The sequence below is a fragment of the Manis pentadactyla genome, chromosome 3, assembly GCF_030020395.1.
Source record: "Manis pentadactyla isolate mManPen7 chromosome 3, mManPen7.hap1, whole genome shotgun sequence".
NCBI classification, from domain to species: Eukaryota; Metazoa; Chordata; class Mammalia; order Pholidota; family Manidae; genus Manis; species Manis pentadactyla.
In genome coordinates, this window is record NC_080021.1 from 138,688,076 (window position 1) to 138,706,533 (window position 18,458).

At 34.7% G+C, this 18,458-nt stretch overlaps 1 protein-coding gene across 3 annotated transcripts in view; it reads right to left on the reverse strand.

Moving 5' to 3' along the window:
• NAA35 (N-alpha-acetyltransferase 35, NatC auxiliary subunit) overlaps positions 1-18,458 on the reverse strand; it is an 88,621-nt gene that overhangs the window by 55,040 nt on the left and 15,123 nt on the right. For all 3 annotated transcript variants that reach the window (XR_008996483.1, XM_057498529.1, XM_057498530.1), the window contains 5 exons: positions 17,729-17,803; positions 15,724-15,891; positions 2,447-2,513; positions 2,326-2,369; positions 534-584 (listed from right to left, as the gene is read on the reverse strand). Coding sequence is in view for 2 of the 3 variants with exons in the window: in XM_057498529.1 (XP_057354512.1) it covers positions 534-584; positions 2,326-2,369; positions 2,447-2,513; positions 15,724-15,891; positions 17,729-17,803 (405 nt within the window). In the remaining variant the exon portion in view is untranslated. The remainder of the gene's footprint in view (positions 1-533; positions 585-2,325; positions 2,370-2,446; positions 2,514-15,723; positions 15,892-17,728; positions 17,804-18,458) is intronic.

The window sequence follows — 18,458 nt, forward strand, 5'->3', positions numbered from 1 at the left end:
GTAACTTACTACATTACAAACAACTTTACTTACAGTCTTTTAAATGTCTGAAAATGAGCTGCAGAAAAAAAAACATAAAGCCTATTCTACTGAAAAAGAAATATAAAGCTTCTATATCAACAGGACTGATTTTCCCTTAAATCAAACGTTACACTAAAAAACTGACTTAATTAGCATTTTAAAAAGGACTGCAAACAGGCGCTCTAAGCAGTCACAAACTTTAGGATCTCAACAAAACTTCAGCAACTTTGATACTAGACAAGTTCTTGCAAAGTTTTGATGTATCATCTGCAAAAAGTCATTCTGTCTTCCTACCTCACAGGAATACTGAGGAGCTTTGAAATCATGTATTTGAAATAGCTGTATTATCATTCCATCAAAATAAATACAAGGGAAATAAAATCCCTTGCAGTGTCCAATTTTTAAAGAAATACCTTAAAAAGGGCTTCCACAAATTATAACGCAGTTCATAAAACTACAACATTAAGAGGTAGACTTCCTGATATTATCTACCAGAAAATAAGTTCAATTACTTCTAGTTCAACTTCTGGATCTCTTTCTTCTCCTTGTCGACTTCGAGTACTCTACAATTTTAAAAAAGGTGAATTAAAACAAGCACAAACTTGTAAAAGCATTAGCTTAGAAATGTACAAGGCAAGCACTAAATAAGTTTATTGAATATATATGTAAGAATCTATTCTTAAGAAAAATATTTGGAAAAAAAGCTGTATCTAGTATTTATTTTCCTATTAATACTACATAAAGTTCATTTTGATATAAACTATAAAGATTACATAAAAGAAATAAAGTATTAAAAACAGCAAAAGCAAAACAATGAAATAACATAAGCAAAAACACATGGTACACAGTATTTCTTTCCTTTAAAAGGATTTATTAATTGAAATCTTGATGCTGTCAAAACTAACCTGTTTAAAAATAATAGCCTTAAGTGTCCATCAGTAGATGAATGGATAAAGAAGATGTGGTACATATACACAATGGAATATTATTCAGCCATAAGAAGAAAACAAATCCTACCATTTGCAACAACATGGATGGAGCTAGAGGGTATTATGCTCAGTGAAATAAGCCAAGCAGAGAAAGACAAGTACCAAATGATTTCACTCATATGTGGAGTATAAGAACAAAGAAAAAACTGAAGGAACAAAACAGCAGCAGAACCACGGAACCCAAGAATGGACTAACAGTTATCAAAGGGAAAGGGACTGGGGAGGATGGGTGGGAAGGAAGTGGTAAGCGGGGGAAAAAGAAAGGGGGCATTACGATTAGCATGTATAATGTGGGGGGAGGCACGGGGAGGGCTGTGCAACACAGAGAAGACAAGCAGTGACTCTACAGTATCTTAGTACGCTGATGGACAGTGACTGTAATGGGGTTTGTGGGGGGGGACTTGGTGAAGGGGGGAGCCTAGTAAACATAATGTTTCTCATGTAATTGTAGATTGATACCAAAAAAAAAAAATGTTCAAAGTCCAGAAGAAAAAAATAATAATAATAATAATAATAGCCTTACAAAATTATGTCATAAAAACAACATGGTAAATACTGATTTTTCTACACTAAAATACAAAACATCTTGTTAAATGAGTAATACATAATTAACTGTTTTGACAATTCCAGGGCAGGACTACAAGAAGATCTGGGTTCTAGCCCTGAGCTGCCACCTGTTCATGGCATGCCCTTAAGATAGACTCAAGTTACCTAACTCCTTTGAGCTATATTTTCCTCATCTAAAAGTAGGGCACTGTGTGCATTTTATTATCTAATTCACTGAATCGTTATAAATACCAAAGAAAACAATAATATAAAATTGCTTTGACAACCATGCTGTGTTATACCAAATATAACTTTTTTCCTTCATTAATCTGAAAACCAAACCATCAGGGTCATCTGGCTGAAGGATGTCATTCATAGAAGGCTTTAACCAGACTGGGGATCTCACCATTTACTGAGCTCTTCTACTGTTGTGGATATTGTACTAGGCATTAAAGATGCAAAGGTGAAGAAGCTAGTCTTTACTTTTGAGGAACTTAAAAGCCTAGAATACTATGCTATTCTTCAAATAGTATTATTGTAATTCTAAAACACTGACAAAAAACTGAAAAATTGAAAGTGTTAAATATTTAGTGACATTAATTCAAAAGAAAGTCCTCCACAGTCTTCAAATCCATTACAAAAGAAAAGCAGAGCAAAAATAAAGAAGTTCATGGCCCTACCTAACTACCCATTTGTAATTAGCGAAAGTTAACTTGATGTTTAGGATACAAAAATCATCTATCAAAGAAACAAGAAAACATATATATACCTTTACTCTTCTTTGCATATCATCCTCCACATCTTTTAGCATGCCTAGAAAGAGAGGGAATGTGTTTACAAAGGAAACAAACCCAAACATAAAACTTGAATTATCTTATAAAGGGTTTTACCTGTAACTCGAAGATCTGTCACACTATTAGCCATTTTAAATCCGTAAGTCATTGATTGAAAATCTTCCTATACAGAAAAGGAATAATTAGGACCTTGAATAGTAGCAAAACCTTTCATTTTATTTCTCTTACAAAATCACCATTTGCTAAGAAAGCAGTAATGAAATGTCATCCTACTTGTCTAAATATTGATATCCTATATCCAAGCTTTCTCTATAGGTGTGCCCTTAAAACACCATATTCTAATGCTGTCTCTATCCTTAATTTCAATTGCTTGTCCTTAGGCAATTTAAATATACTTGCACTTAGTACATTCAATCTGCAAAATAAGGCAAATGCTTATGATTACATCACAAAGTAATAATTCCCACTTATAAAATATTCCTACATTCACAGGTAATCAGTTAATACATAATAATTATTATTTTATAAAGTTACAAGATTCAAATAAAACTCTTCAAAAATTATGAAATATCTACTTACACACTACAAAGTAGTACAAAATTAGGCTACAAAGGTTAAATGTTCTCAAATAAAATTATTCAATAACAGCAAAACCACATTCCCACTTCAGCCCCATTGTAAAGAAAAAATGATTCATACATGGATTCTCATCCCCAAAATCATTTAAAACTCTGCTGACATATTAACTATTCAAATACAGCTGACTCTTGAACAACACAGGTTTGAATTGCACAGGTCCACCTGCATGCAGATTTTTTCAATAAATATACTGGAAAACTTTTTGAAGATTTGCAATAATTCGAAAAGACATTTTCATTTTGCGAGCTTATTTTTTATTGTAAGACTATTGTATGTGATACATACATAACATGTAAAATATGTTAATAGATTATTTATGTTATTAATAAGGTTCTGATCAACAGTAGTCTATTAGTAAAGTTTTTGGGGAGTCAAGTTATACATAGATCTTCAACTGCATGGAGGGTTGGTGCCCCTAACCTCCACGATGTTCAAGGGTCAACTGTAATTTGCTGAACTGATGTTTAAGACTATAAATTTAATATCATCTGACTGATTCAATTAAAACGTCAAAATCTCTATTAAAGGAGTGTTTCTGCTATGTTACAATTCTCTTAAAATGTATATGGAAGCTTAATGTAATGGAGTAACAGGCATTTACAGCAGTAGCCAGAACTATAGCAAAATTTCTGCATTCTTAACAAAAACATCAGTGAGCATGCAACTTTTAACAGGTACTATATCTTATAAACAGAAAGAAGAAAGAGAAAAGGCAATGTCCTTGGTCTCAAAGAACTGTTAGTGGTATTACAGGACTCACAGGATTTGGTCTTTAAAAAATCTCAAGTTGTGTTGCAGAGCTGTGAGCTTATCCTCCAGGTAAAGTTCATCACTACCTGGACATCAAATAGGATTCTCAAATTTTACATGTCTAAAAAAGAACTCACCTACTGATTACCATGAAGCTAAATGACACCTCCACCTATCAAGTTACTCAGGCTGAAAACCTGCACTTCAATCCCTTGGTCTTCCCACATCCCACAGTAAGTATCTCAGAAAACCCAATAAACTCTAGCTTCAATTTCTAATCTAACCATGGCTCATTCCTTTCACAGCTGTGTCTAGTTCAATTCACCACCACCCCTCACTTCTACTCCCACCTCCAGACAGGCACCCCACCATCCACACTTGTCCCTGCTACAATTTATTTGACACCAGAAGCCAAAGGATTGTTTTAAACTAAGTCATTTTATATCACTTCCTACTCAAAACTTTCCAACTGTTTCCTTCCTCACATGAAAATCCACATGGCCTCTAAAGTCCACCAGTATGTGGCCCTGGTTTCCCTCTCCAGCCTCATCTCATTCCTACCACTCCTCTGTGCTCTCTGCACTGTAGTCACAGAGGCCTTATTGTCCTTCAAACACACCAAACACATTCTCTTCTCAGGTCTTTGTACTTGCTGACCACCTCCCCAAAATGATTGTTTGTAATATTTACAAAGCTCCTTCCCTTACAATATTCCAGCCCCTATTCCAATGCCAGTTCCTCATATAGAGGTTTCCCCTATGCATTCACCCCAAACAGCATCCTCCACCACTTTATATGCCCTTTCCCTGCTTTACTTTTCTTCATAGAACTTATCACCATCTGACATTATTAAGTATTTGTTAACTTATGCACTGACTGTTTGTCCCAAGGAATGCATCATCAGTGAGAGCAGGGCTTTGTTTTATTCACTGCTTACAGGGGTCATTTGGTTAGCAACCTTTCTAAGTCCATCAAGCTGGCTACAAGATATCCTAAATGGTGGAGACTGGCAAACTGGAGAACATACACTTCATCTAAAGGAAATCACTCACTACTCAACCTACTGTGGCCACAAGTGAATGCAGGGCCAGTGTGTTAAGATCTCCTAATTTTTCAGAACAAAAACCTAATTTAATGTAAAAATCCTCCAGTTTTTAAATATTACAAATTTATAAAAACTAAGTAGGCCAACACTGTGAAAACAAAACAAAAACACACCTGTAAGCACTATCTATGAACTGTTTGCCAAGAGGAGTCTCAGGAAAAGTATCTGGAGAACAGCACAGATTTCTGTAGTAAGTACTAACCTCAGTAACAAGAACTTAATCTAGGTCACTGGAGGACTGAAACAGAGGAATTAAACAAATGCTGTCATTAAAAAATCACTCCTGAAACTTTGTGGACTTGAGGAGGACAAAAATCAAAGTGAAACCAAGGAGACCAGATACTGGACACTGTCTAATATTCCAAGCAGGAGCTGATGGTGATCTGGATTGAGATTATAAATGGAAGTAATAAGAAGTTGTCGAAATCAGCATATCTTTAAAAGGTAAAGCCAACATAGTGTGCTGATGATGTGAATATGGGGTAGGAGGTCAATCCTTGTAGAATCAAGGATCATTTTTAGGTTTTGTCTATAAACAACTGGTAAATGAACAAATGGAGTAGAATTTTGGTTTTGTTAAGTTGGTGATTTCTTTGGTCATCCAAGTGAAAATTTCAGGAAGGTACTTACTTGAATCTGGAAGTCAAGAAACAGGACTGGAGATAATAAGATTTGGTTTCATCAGTGTATAGTTGGTATTAAAAGCTACAAAACTTTTTGGAAATCAGCCAAAGGAGAAGGTATCAAGAAGGAGCCCAGGAGTACTTCCACACTGGAGCAGGAAGTCAAGGAAATGGACTAACCAGTAAGGAAGAAAGAAATCCAAGAGACTGATGAATCAGGAAGACAAGAAGAAAGCATTTCAAAGAGTGGTCAAATGGGTCAAATGATGTTGACGGACTGGAGAGGGTGGGTGGGAAACATGGATTTAGCAAGATGGGTATCATTAAGGACCTTGTTAAGACCAGTTTCTGTGCAGTGGTAGAGAAGAATGTCCAACTGGAGTGGTGAGAAGGGACTGAAAGAGAAAGCAACACAAGCAATTAACAATAGCTCATTGGAGTTTTCTGTATAGGGTAGTGGATAAATGAGTGTAGATATATGGAGCCATGGGATCAAGGGAACTGTGTTTTGTTTCAAATTGAGTGTTAATTAAAGCATGTTTATATGCCAGTAGTAATAATCTAGTTGTGAAGGAGACAATAATAATGCAATACAAAGAAAGGCTTAATAATTGCAGTAGGCAAGAGAAGCTAAGATCTAGAACACAGGTGGTGGAGCTGAGCTTAGAATGTCACAGGGCTACTTTCATTTTAACAAGACAGAAGGAAGCATATGTGGGTATCAGCAAAGGTTAGCACTTGTGAGAGTGAGAAGATGGGGTACTTCTAATTACATCTAGCATTTCATTAAGGGACCAAGCAAGCTGATAGTGAGGAGGGCTGGCACTGGAAGTTTGAGAAATAGAAAAGGTGGAAGAGTCACCTTAGAGACTGGCAAAGCAAGTCCACCACAGAAGTGTTAGTACTGCCCAGAGAGGGCTGTCTCTTGTCTCAATTTCCCCATCTGAGATTTGCAGTCCTAAATTAAAGTGAAAAGAGACACAAAGATGTGGCTTTTCTCCACAGCCTTCTGCCGTCTGGGTGCAAGGAGCAAGTGGGCAGATGGATGGGGTTTTGCCAGATAAGTGACACATCATGATGAGATGAGAGAGGCAAGGGAGTTAAGGGTGTTTGAAAAAGAATGATTTTAGCACTGGACCATGGAAATGAGAACACAGAGAAAACTAAAGCAGCAGCATCTGTTGAGTCAGAGGTCTCTGGAGCTGAAGGAGTAGGGGAACAGAGTAATAAGTAAGCAAAAATTAAGTGGTAGTGATCAAAGGGTAGTATGCTTGAAATCAAGGTTTTGGAGGGGACTAGATTAGTAGGGAAATTTTTTTCTTTATTTATTCACTCATTCCTAAACTATTTTCCAAGCACTCTACAATGGCTGGTATGGGCTAGTTAACTAGGGGTAAAATGTGAAATACAATCACTGCCTTTATAGAGCCTATTATCCAGTGAGGGAAGACCTCTAAACTGCTAAAGCCCATGTTCTCTACTGTACTTAATGTCTTTTCTATACTGCCAATATATATGAGATACAACTGCAGAAAGTTATCAGGGATATTCAAGGTTCTATAAAACATAGCATTTAAGACAATGCAGCCCTGCAAAAAAATACAGAATATTTAGAAATATTTTAAATATAGAAAAATATTTACAACTGTAATATAATACCAAATACCAGTATTGAATGTGATTACAACTGAAGAGGTAACCTTAGTTGTACTAATAATGTAACATTCTAATAAAGTAAAAAAAAAATCTTCAACCCCTCTAAAACTTAATTTCAATATATTAGTTACAATTTATTATTGCTTTAAAAATTCATTTCACAGATAAACCACTCTGTATAAATATTTTAGGGGCCTCTGAAATGATATGATTCATTTAACCACAATCTGAGTACCTACTACAGACCAGATACTGAGTAACATAGTAAAGGTACAAATTAGGGTAAAACATGAAGATTATTCAGGTTAAGACTTGAAAATATTTAAATGTCCATTAGCAAATGGCTTATAATTTATTGTAGATACCATGGAATACTAGTACTACTAATAGCTAATGTTATTAACTGCTTAGTATGTGCCAGGCACTATTCTAAACATTTTACTTGTATTAACTTCATCAAACCTCACAGTAATGGTCTGAGATGGGTACTATCATAAACTATACTTTATAAATGATGAAACTGAACCATAGCAATGTTATATTCCCCAAAACTGCAAAGCTAGTATGTGACTGCAGAACACAAACTAAACCTCCCCAGGGGCTGTACTTCTTAAACTTTAATTTTGAAAAAATTTCAGATTACAAACATAGTGAAAAGAAATCAAATCCCACATTCCCTTCACCTACGTTCCCCAAATGGTAACATTTTACCACATTTGCCTTATAATTCTCTGTTTTTCCTGAAACATCTGAGACTAGGTTACAAGACTGTGATGCCCCTTTACCTCTAAATAGTTCAGTGTGATTTCCTAAAAACAAACAAATTATCAAATCAGGAAATTCGTATCTCTTTAATCTAGAGCATTTCCTCTGTCCTTGTCTTTCGTGCTCTGACATTTTAGAATAATACCAGACAAAGTTATTTTGTGTATGTCTCTCGATATGGGTTTGTCTTATGTTTTTCCAAGTAAATTCAACTTAGGTCCTATTTGATACGTATGCCACAGAAGTGATACTGTGTCCTTCTTAGAGCACTGTACCTGCAGGCATATCATGTTGGCTTGTTCCTCTGTAATTAATAACTATCTTGTGGGGAGATACTCTGAGGCTAGGTACAAATTATATGTCTCATTATACTTTTGTCTACTAGTTTTAGCATCCTCTGATGATTCTTCCCAGAAATAATTATTCAAAACCTGTGTTCTTAACATGATGTTATGCAGCCAATAAGAATAATGAGACAGAGCTCTACAAACATGTGTCGGTATGTACAGAAATCTATTTTCTATTGTCTGTGGAAAAAACCAAGTTGCAAACATAATTCCATAATGGTAAGATAAAATACACATGTGTGTGTTTATACATATGATATAAAATAACATATATATATGATAGACAATACTTGTAAAGATACACATCAAATGGATAAGTGTTTACTCTTGCACCAGGCAAAACAGAACTTTCACAGTTTCATTTGTTTCTACTGAATTTGAAATATGTTTGGTTGCAAGTAAGAGAAAAATACAACTAAGGTCACTTACGTGATTCAGGCATACATCATGCTGAATAGCATTAACATTAGAATATTAGAAATAATCTTTCTTTCAGCTTCACCATTCTAAGCTCTTAAATTACCTTTAGATTTTCATGTTTGTCACTTAATGTTTACAAAATGAAACAATACATCCAAACATCACATCCAAGTTCAAGGAAAAAGATAGAAGGGGTGGACCATACCATTATTACTCAAACTGATATACCATTGAGAGTAAAAGGGGATACTATTAAAAATTATACCAGGCCCAACAGAGCCAAGGAGGGCTGTTCCATGCAGAGAATGCTAAGGAAGGGCAGAGAAGAAAACTGATGTCCGTCTAGGCAAGTCAGCAGTGTGATTCAGGTTAAAGTAGAGACTAAAAAGGTAGAGAACTCACTGTTGGTGGGATTGTAAACTGGTTCAGCCAATATGGAGAATAGTACAGAGAAGAGTTAAAAATAGAACTACCATATGATCCAGCAATCCCATTTCTGGGCATATATCCAAAGGAAATGTAAGGAAGTACCAAAGACACATACATACTCCCATGTTTACTGCAGCATTATTCACAGTAACCAAGACAGGGAAGCAACCTAAGTGTCAATGGATGAATGTATAAAGAAGATGTGGCATATTTATACGATGGAATACTATTTAACCATGGAAAAAACAGGAAGTTCTGCTATTTGCAACAACACAGCATTATTCACAGTAGCCAAGATAGGAAAGCAACCTAAGTGTCAATGAATGAATGGATAAAGAAGATGTGGCATATTTATACGATGGAATACTATTTAACCATGGAGAAAATAGGAAATTCTGTTATTTGCAACAACACAGCATTATTCATAGTAGCCAAGATAGGGAAGCAACCTAAGTGTCAATGGATGAATGGATAAAGAGGATGTGGCATATTTATATGATGGAATACTATTTAACCATGGAGAAAATAGGAAATTCTGTTATTTGCAACAACACAGCATTATTCATAGTAGCCAAGATAGGGAAGCAACCTAAGTGTCAATGGATGAATGGATAAAGAGGATGTGGCATATTTATATGATGGAATACTATTTAACCATGGAGAAAATAGGAAGTTCTGCCATTTGCAACAGCACAGATGACCTCGTGGACACTATGCTAAATGAGATTAAGTATTAAGTCACACAGAAAAAGACAAATACTGTATGATATCACTTTTATGTGGAATCCTAAAAAACCAAAATCATAAAAGCAGAGTAAAATGGTGGTTACTAGGGAATTGAGGAGTGGGGAATGGAGAGATGTTGGTGGGATACATACTTGCAACTAACTGATAAATAAAATCCCGGAGATCTAATACATATACAGTGATTACAGACAACGTGACTGTATTATAAACATTAAATTTGCTAAGAGACTAGATTTTAATTGTTCCAAACACTAAAAGAAACGATAGCTATGTGATGCAAAAGAGGTGACAGCTAATGCTTCTCTGGCAATCATAATGCAATATAAATTAATCAAATCAATGTTGTATACCCTAAACTTACACAATATTGCATGTCAAATGTAACCCAATAAAAACAAAAAAATATGAGTAATAAAATTGGGCCAGCTCAAGGGTTCCAAATTTTATCATGTAGGCAGTAGGATGGACTTCTGGTTAAACACAGCATTTCTACTACACCTCTTGAGACCAGACTAACAGAATTAAAAGTTTGAAATTCTAAGGACAAAGAAAATGGAAGACAATGGACAAGATAAATAAAGCAAATTTTGAAAGATGTAGAATAAATGGACAAAGATAACTGACTTATGTGAGTGAAAAAAGCTAAACTGATGCCAATGAAACACAAGGATGAAGAAAATATTCAGGAATTAGAGGCATCAGTTACCTTTGAGAGCTGAGGGTGGGGGTGTAAAAAGCTAGATATCTAAATCAGGAGCTCTTACCTCCCTTCACCCTCACCCTGCACAGCAAAGTATGTCACCAAAGGTGTGTGATATCCAGCACCTGCCACAATGCCTGGCACATGCTAATTACACAAATAGACAATGTACATCAAGGACAGGCAAATTTTTTATAGGGCCAAATAATACTATTTCATGTTTTCAAGCCAAGTGGCAAAATGGAGAATATTATGTAGATACTTATATATAAATGTTTAAATTAATCACTTAAAATGCAAAAAGTATTCTTAGCTCAAGAACCATAAAAAACAGAGGCAGCAGGCTGGGTTGGCCTGTAGGTTGCAGTTTACCAAAATTTGGTTTGTAGGACTTCCTGATGGTTTAGATGTGGGGTATGAGAGAAAAAGAAAAATCATGGATAACTCCAGGGTTTTCGTTCTGCACAACTAATAGACTGGAGTTCCATTTGCTGGGACTGAGAAGACTACAGAAGGATTATGCTGGAGGCAAGGGAAAAAGCAACAGCTCTATTTTGGAAATGTTATTCTTCAAGAGGAAAATGTAGAAAAAGAAGTAACATATATGAGTATGAAATTTAGAGAACAAGTCTAGGTTGAGAATATGAATTTGGGCTTCATTACCAGAGACAAAATTCCTTACCAGAGATAATGAAACTGCATCATATCACGAAGAGGGTGAGTATATAGAGAGAAGAGGTGTAAAGACTAAGCCTGAGCCACACGAATGTTTACAGCTGTGCTGTCCATTGTAGTTGCCACTCAGCTATGTAACTACAGAGCACTTGACATGTGACTGGCTCAAACTGAGATACGCTATAAGTGTAAAATACACACCAGATTTAGAATACTTAGTACAGAAAAGAAATGCAAAATATCTCATTAATATTTTTAAACTAATTATATATTGAAATATTATTTTAAATTGTGCTAAATAAAATTATTAAAATTAATTTCACCCATGGCTGCTAAAACATTTTAAGTTATATATATGTGGCTTGTATTAGATTTCTATTAGATAGTGATGAGTTAGATAATGAGATGAAAAGTAAAACCAAACAGTGAGATAGGAAACCAGGGAAGAAGGGCACCTGAAAAGCCAGGAAAATACTTTGTTTCAAGGATGGAGTGACTGACTGTGTCAAAATCTGACAGATCAAGCTTAAGACCAAACATTAACCACTGGGTGTAGCAACACTGAGGTCTTTGATGGCCATGATGAAGAAGTTTTGGTAAAACATGGGTTCAAAGTCTGACAGTAGATTTCATCAGGGAAAAGTGGAGAGATCCAGATATAGTGGGTATGGATTCCTCTTAAGGATTCCAGCTGAAAAGAAGAATTGAGAATGTGGGGCAGTAGCTGAAGGACAATGTTATGCTAAGTGGAATTTTTAAGATAGAAGAAGATAAGGCATGTTTGCATGCTGATGGGAATGATCCAACAGAGGGGCAAATTCATTATGCAGGGGATAGAGTGGGAAGAATCTATAGAGCAGTATCTTTGAATATAAGACAGGGTATGGGAACTAATGCACAGCAGAAGGGATCAGCCTTAGACAGGAGGAAAGAAGGCCCATCTACATGCTGAAGGTCTGCAGAACACAGGACACCTACATACCCATGTAGGTGGGAGGTTATTTCTATTTATTTAGTGCAACAGGAAAGTAGGTTTGCTTCAAATGAGGATGGAAAAGTTTGCAAGTCTAAGCAGAGTGGGAGTGCACCAACTGGGGAAGTGTAATGATTACTAGGGAGCATTCAGGGCCCATATGAAGTTAGTAGTGATTATTTGGAAGTAGGAACGGTCAGTGTGAATGTATCTTTTTCCAGTCACACTGACACGTACAGGTTTAAGAGCAGAGTAGGCAAAGGGTTGGATTTAACCAGAATAGAGGTACAACAAGGCAAGAGAGGAAAGGAAGCTGAAAGTACAAGGAAGGGAGTGACTGTACTGCAAGAAGATTGTATTTACATTTAGAAAAGAGGATCAAGAGGATGGTAACAGTTAAAAGGTGACATGATGAATGAACTCAAGTTCAAGTAGAAGTGAACTGTGGAAGTCAGAATACAAGCAATACAGAAACAGAGAAGGTGGTCTGAAAATCGAATGCTTCACACTGAGATCATTAAGTGGTTGCAGTGACCAAGTCTCAGGTATGGTCATTAAAAAGAGAAATTCTAAAAGCTTCTAAAGAGAAAACATGGGTCACATATAAGGTGTCAGGATGACAACACTGGAATAAGTCAGCGTGGAGCAATGCATACAAAATTCAGAGGAGTATTATTTTCCAACCTAGAAATCTATTACACTCAAACTATCAATCAATTGTGAGAATAGGGAAGATATTTTCAGATATGTGAGATCTCAAAAAGTTTCCCTATTTCTCCATGAAACTAGAGATGCCGCACCACACAAAGTAGTAAACTAAGAAAGATAAAGGTGTGAGATCCAGGTGTGAGATCCAGGTAACTAAGCATCTAACAAAAAAGAGAAAAAATGGAATTTCCAGGAGAATGGTGAAGATAAAGCTGGGATGACAGTTGTGGTGGTCTTTGAAGGCAGCTGATCCAGCCTGAAGCTCCAATTATTATTAGAGAACAAAGATGTTCAAGAGGAGAACAACTGATAGATTACTGATGTGTTTCATAATAGCGGGAGGGGAAGAATTAAAGTACACAGAAAACAGCAAGCCAAAAAAAAAGGCATTATTACTTTCAAGAGAAACAAAAATTTGTGTAAGAAATTGACAATAATATCAAGAATGAATAACAATTTAACCAAAAATTGAACTAATGTTTGGGGAGGGGGATGGGACTGCATGAATACCAAATATGCTAAAACTTTGCTGATATACCATAGACAGAAATTGTTAAATCCAGAAATTAGGACATAAGCACATTGTCCAGAAATATGGAAATAAACAGTACGAAAAACTAAATAAATTTAATATTATTATGGAATGCATTAGGAAAGAGCAGAAAACAATTTCTCATTTCATATCTTACAGGTGCCTTTGTATACTATATGTAAGTATTGGTACTTAGTAAAACACACATCCCAAGGAAAATTTTCAAATAACAAACTGAACATGACCAGACTTCCTCTTCTGAAAAGATAACAAGTGGTCAAGTGGAAAATGGATGGAGGGAAAGACTGGGACAGAAAGCAGAATTCAGAAACTCTCATAAGAGTGTAAGTCTAAAGCTGACACAGATGTGAACTAAAAAAGTAACAATGAGAAGAAAAACAGTGCCCAAACTCAAGACATTTGGAAGATAAACAACAAAGAAACTGGATGTAGGGAGCATTTAAAAACAAAGTAATCAAAGATAACAATAGAAGTAATTTTGCAAAATAGGAACATGAGAGGAAAAGTGGTTTTATGGGGGAATTGTGGTTACTATTTTGCACATGTAAGCAAGACATTAAGCTGAAAATGTCTCTAATTCAGGAGTAAAGACATACCAGAAACCTACCTGAGAAAATATACCAGCACTTAGAAACTTCACAAGCATCCATTTCAAAGAAAGAAATGATTTGTTTACTATAGGTCACTTGTATCAATTCTTAAGGGCTTTCACTAGGCAATCAATTTTTTTTTTCAATAAAACTGAAATAAATTTATGAGGATGATCTGCAAGTTTAGGGAAACAGGAAAAATATAATCTTTCTATTAGAGAAGCTAAGTTTTATTCATATATCTTTCCAGTTTAATTTATTTTTATATAACTGATTACACTGCATGCTGCTTTTTTAACCTTTTAAACTAGGCCTTTTCCCCTTATATGAAACATTGTTGTCACTACATATTCATGTGTAATAAATTATTCATAATTTATTTCAACCAACCCTAATGATGGCATTTTGGTTGATACCAACTTTCTCTACTAAGAACTCTGATTAATGTATTTGGGCATTAAGTGTCCACATTTTTAATCATTTTTTTTTAAGGCTGACTTCTAGAAGCGAACCAACTAATGTGATACTGGACTCTTGATATATGCAGGTATCTATATCTGTATCTGTATATATGTGGGTGTATAAATATATATACAGATATATGTATTGCTACACTGTTTCCCAAAACAGCTATGCTAATGCACACTCTTACTGATAAAAACCAAAGTACGAACTCATTACATCCTTACCAATACTGAGTATCCTAATTTAAAAAATTCGGTAGAAGAAAAGTGAACCAATTACTATTTTAATTTTACTTCTTGGATTATACTGAAGCTAAATTTTTAAATATTATGGCCATTTATAACCTTCTCCATGAATAAGTAGTTTACTTTACTGTGCAGTAATTCACTTAGGCTTTAGTGTTATGCTTTATTTGAATGAGCTACAAAAAACTGATTATCTTTGTTATCTATATTTTTCTAAAAATTTTTTCTATCAGCTTTTCCTATTCATCCTTTCCTTTAGGATTTTTCTCTCATTTGTTAGTAAGTCCTTCTTCCACAGATTTCAATTATAATGATTTCTATTATAAAAAAATTTATTTTAGTTTATCTAGATAAAAGCTAATACAGGCACATAATAAAATTCCAATAGAACAAACAGATATATACCCTGACACTCAATATCCCAGTTATCTTGTGTATGAAGATTTAACTATCTCCCTTTTTTAAAAAAAGAAAACAGAAATGGTAGCAAGCGACACATGCATTTCTACACCTGACTTGTTTTACTTTATTTTGGAGATCTAATATTATTTGTACACGTACACCTATGTTCTTTTTTGTAAAGCATGCACAAAACTCAACTGTATGAATATACCTTCATTTAATGAGTCTCCTATTGATAGACATTAAGGTAGTTTCCAGATTTTATTTGCTACAAATAATACCACAGTTAATGTCCTTGTACATAGGTCTTTGTGTACAAGCACAAACCTATCTGTAGGATAAACTTCTAAAAGTGAAACTGCTAAGATAACTCATGCACATTTTAAATTATGACAGGTATTAACAAATTGTTCTTTGAAAAAGTACAAATTTACAAACCCATAAAAATGTACTGAGCCTTACAGTGAAAACCTGACTTCTATACATGTTGACAAAATTATGTATTATACAATCATTTAAATACATCATAGTGAGTAGGGCGGTCAATGAGCCTCAGGAATTCTTACATTGCAAAATCTTACCTCTTCAAACACAGCAGCTTTATTTACTTTTTCCCTTGCAATGTCACAAACTTTCAAGATTCCGAGAGCAAAAGCTTTCATGGCAGGATCTTCTATAAAGTCTGGATTATGAATGTAAAGGCACGTAAACACTGTCTGTGCCAAGGAATGGCCTTCTAACCATGTTATCTATAAACAAAAGAATGTATGAGTTTAAGATGACACACAAGTGTCTGCAAAGTCTAAAGTGATCCAAGAGTTATAAGATGATAAAGGGAAAGTCCGAAAAGACAAGAGTTAGAATTCACTTTCAATGACTCAAGCTTTCAAGAATCATATAACATAATATGATTAATTATCTATGGGGAGCATTCTGTATTTCAGTTTGCAATGTATCTGGAAACTAATAAAATCAGAATGCCTCTCTACATAGCATCCAAAAGCAATCAAGTCCACAGTGCAGCCAAAAAAAATCCATAAACTAGGGAAACTCACAAGTTTAGAACTAATGAGGTCTCTAACCACTCATTTAACTCTTCACCCTCACTACTATTAACAGTCAGCATGGTATCTCACCCAGATTACTGCAAGGAGCTATGCAATGGTTTTTCCTGCCTCCCATCCCTAATTCAATATGCCCAGAGTGATCTTTCTAAAGCACAAGAATAATCATACAACACTATTTTACTGAATGGCTAAAGGGCCAGGTACCATGTGCTAAAAGCTGAGAATAACAATGACAGACAAAAATTAGTAACTACTATGTCCAAGTACTATGCCAGGTATTTTCATATATCTTCTCTTGTTTTTCCTAACACTTTGAGGAGAGTGATATTCTTCCCCTATAAAGAGAGTCAGAGAGTATAAATAATTTGTTCAAGTTTATAGTTATATTTTACACTGGCCCAATAGGACACAGGCAACTACATTACAAAATGAGACATGCACATGAAAATGATAATTGAAGTGTGTATTTTGTATTACCAGTGTGCAAAAGGAAACTTTTCAGCCTAAAAACCATCTGCCTACTAAAGGTCAAACTCACAGGTTCAGTCTCAAGAGTCTCATACAATGGTTCCTCAGCTTTGGCAAAAACCATCCCTCTTGCCTCGGTTTATTCTTTTCCACTAGGACTATAAACTGCTACAGGGTAATAAAGACATCTTTGTGGGAAAGAGACAGCTTTGGAAGAAGAAGAATCAGGATTAGAATTCTGGTTATGCCCCTTCCTAGCAACGTAACCCTAGGCAAATGAGATGATACCAGATATCGTACAAAGCTGATGTAAGACTTAAGTGAAAAATATATACATAAAACACCTAATAGGTACTTCACACACTATAGGCAATCACTGAATATTTTTTAGATGAATGAATAAACTTTACATATATCTAAGGAAAATGACTTAACCTAAGTTTAAAAAGAAAGAGATGGTCAGAGAGTAGGAAGGAAAGGAAAGGGATAGGAAGGGGAGGGGATGGGAAGGGAAGGGCAGGACAGGAAAGGACAGGACAGCATAGGAAAAAAGAGGCAGCACAAATGAGAATTTTCTCACAATTAAATGACACTGTCCAGGGAAGACAACCTATTCAGCACATATAAATCACTAAAAGATATTCTTCCCAAAGATAGCCAGTTTACTACCATTAGGAAAAAAAAAATCTCTCCCAAACAATCCAAAATTCTCTTTGTGTCAATTCCATGCTTATTTATGGAAACTTCCAATTATAAATTTGTTTCCCTGGGTACCTTGAGAAAAAAAGGTACTTTGGGTAATGGCTATATTATTATCTTCACAAAAGATAATAGTCCTTCACCTAGAAAATGAGAACCTAAGATCACCCACATATGAAGATAAAATTCTGTTTCCTATTGTATAATTTGGCCTGCTAATCTTATGTGCATCTTACTATGCCAAGCAATACATAACATTTCATACTCAAGATTGGTGTATATACTTTTAAATGTATGTATTTAGGAAAGCCATAGTTTTAAAATAAACTAATTGTATTATTTTAACTCTTACCAAACAACAAAAACATGTATCCATTATCCCTATCAATTCAGGCAAGGTGAGATCTTTAATTTTAATGGTGCCATCCTAAAAAGGAGAGAAAATATGACATATAAACAGAAGACTTTTTAAAATTTATGGTTACTATGTATAGTAGCATTTTGGCTTTCAAAAATTAAATACTTAAGAAGAACAATTCTAGGAAACTTATCTGATAAAACTAAAATGCAAATTAACTCAGTATTCTTAGAAATAATATATAATAAGAAAAATTAAAGTGCCTCTAATTTGAAACAGGATATAGGCTTTTATAAAGGAAAGTTAAAGCAACAAGTATTTTGAAAGCACAATTTAAATTAAAGCATTAATAAATATGAATAATTTTATGGAATTTAAACTACTTAAGCAAAAACAAAACATTTTTAAACTGTAGCAACTAAGAATTTCTAAATCAATTTGTCTGTTAATATATAAAATGTAATCCCTAAGTGAATTACCCTCAATTTGAATATATACTCAACTGTTTAAAAAAATTAATAAACACACACAAGTTTAGAGCAAGCTTTTAATGAAGACCTTAAATAATTCCCATGAAGAACTAAAGGTTATAACTTTTATTTATATACCTGAGATGCTCTTAAGAAAATTACACTTTAAGTCACAAGTTTACCGTTTGATTTTTATTATTAGCCAGAATGTTTTAACATATGAAATAACAAACAATAAAAGAAAACATAAAAGA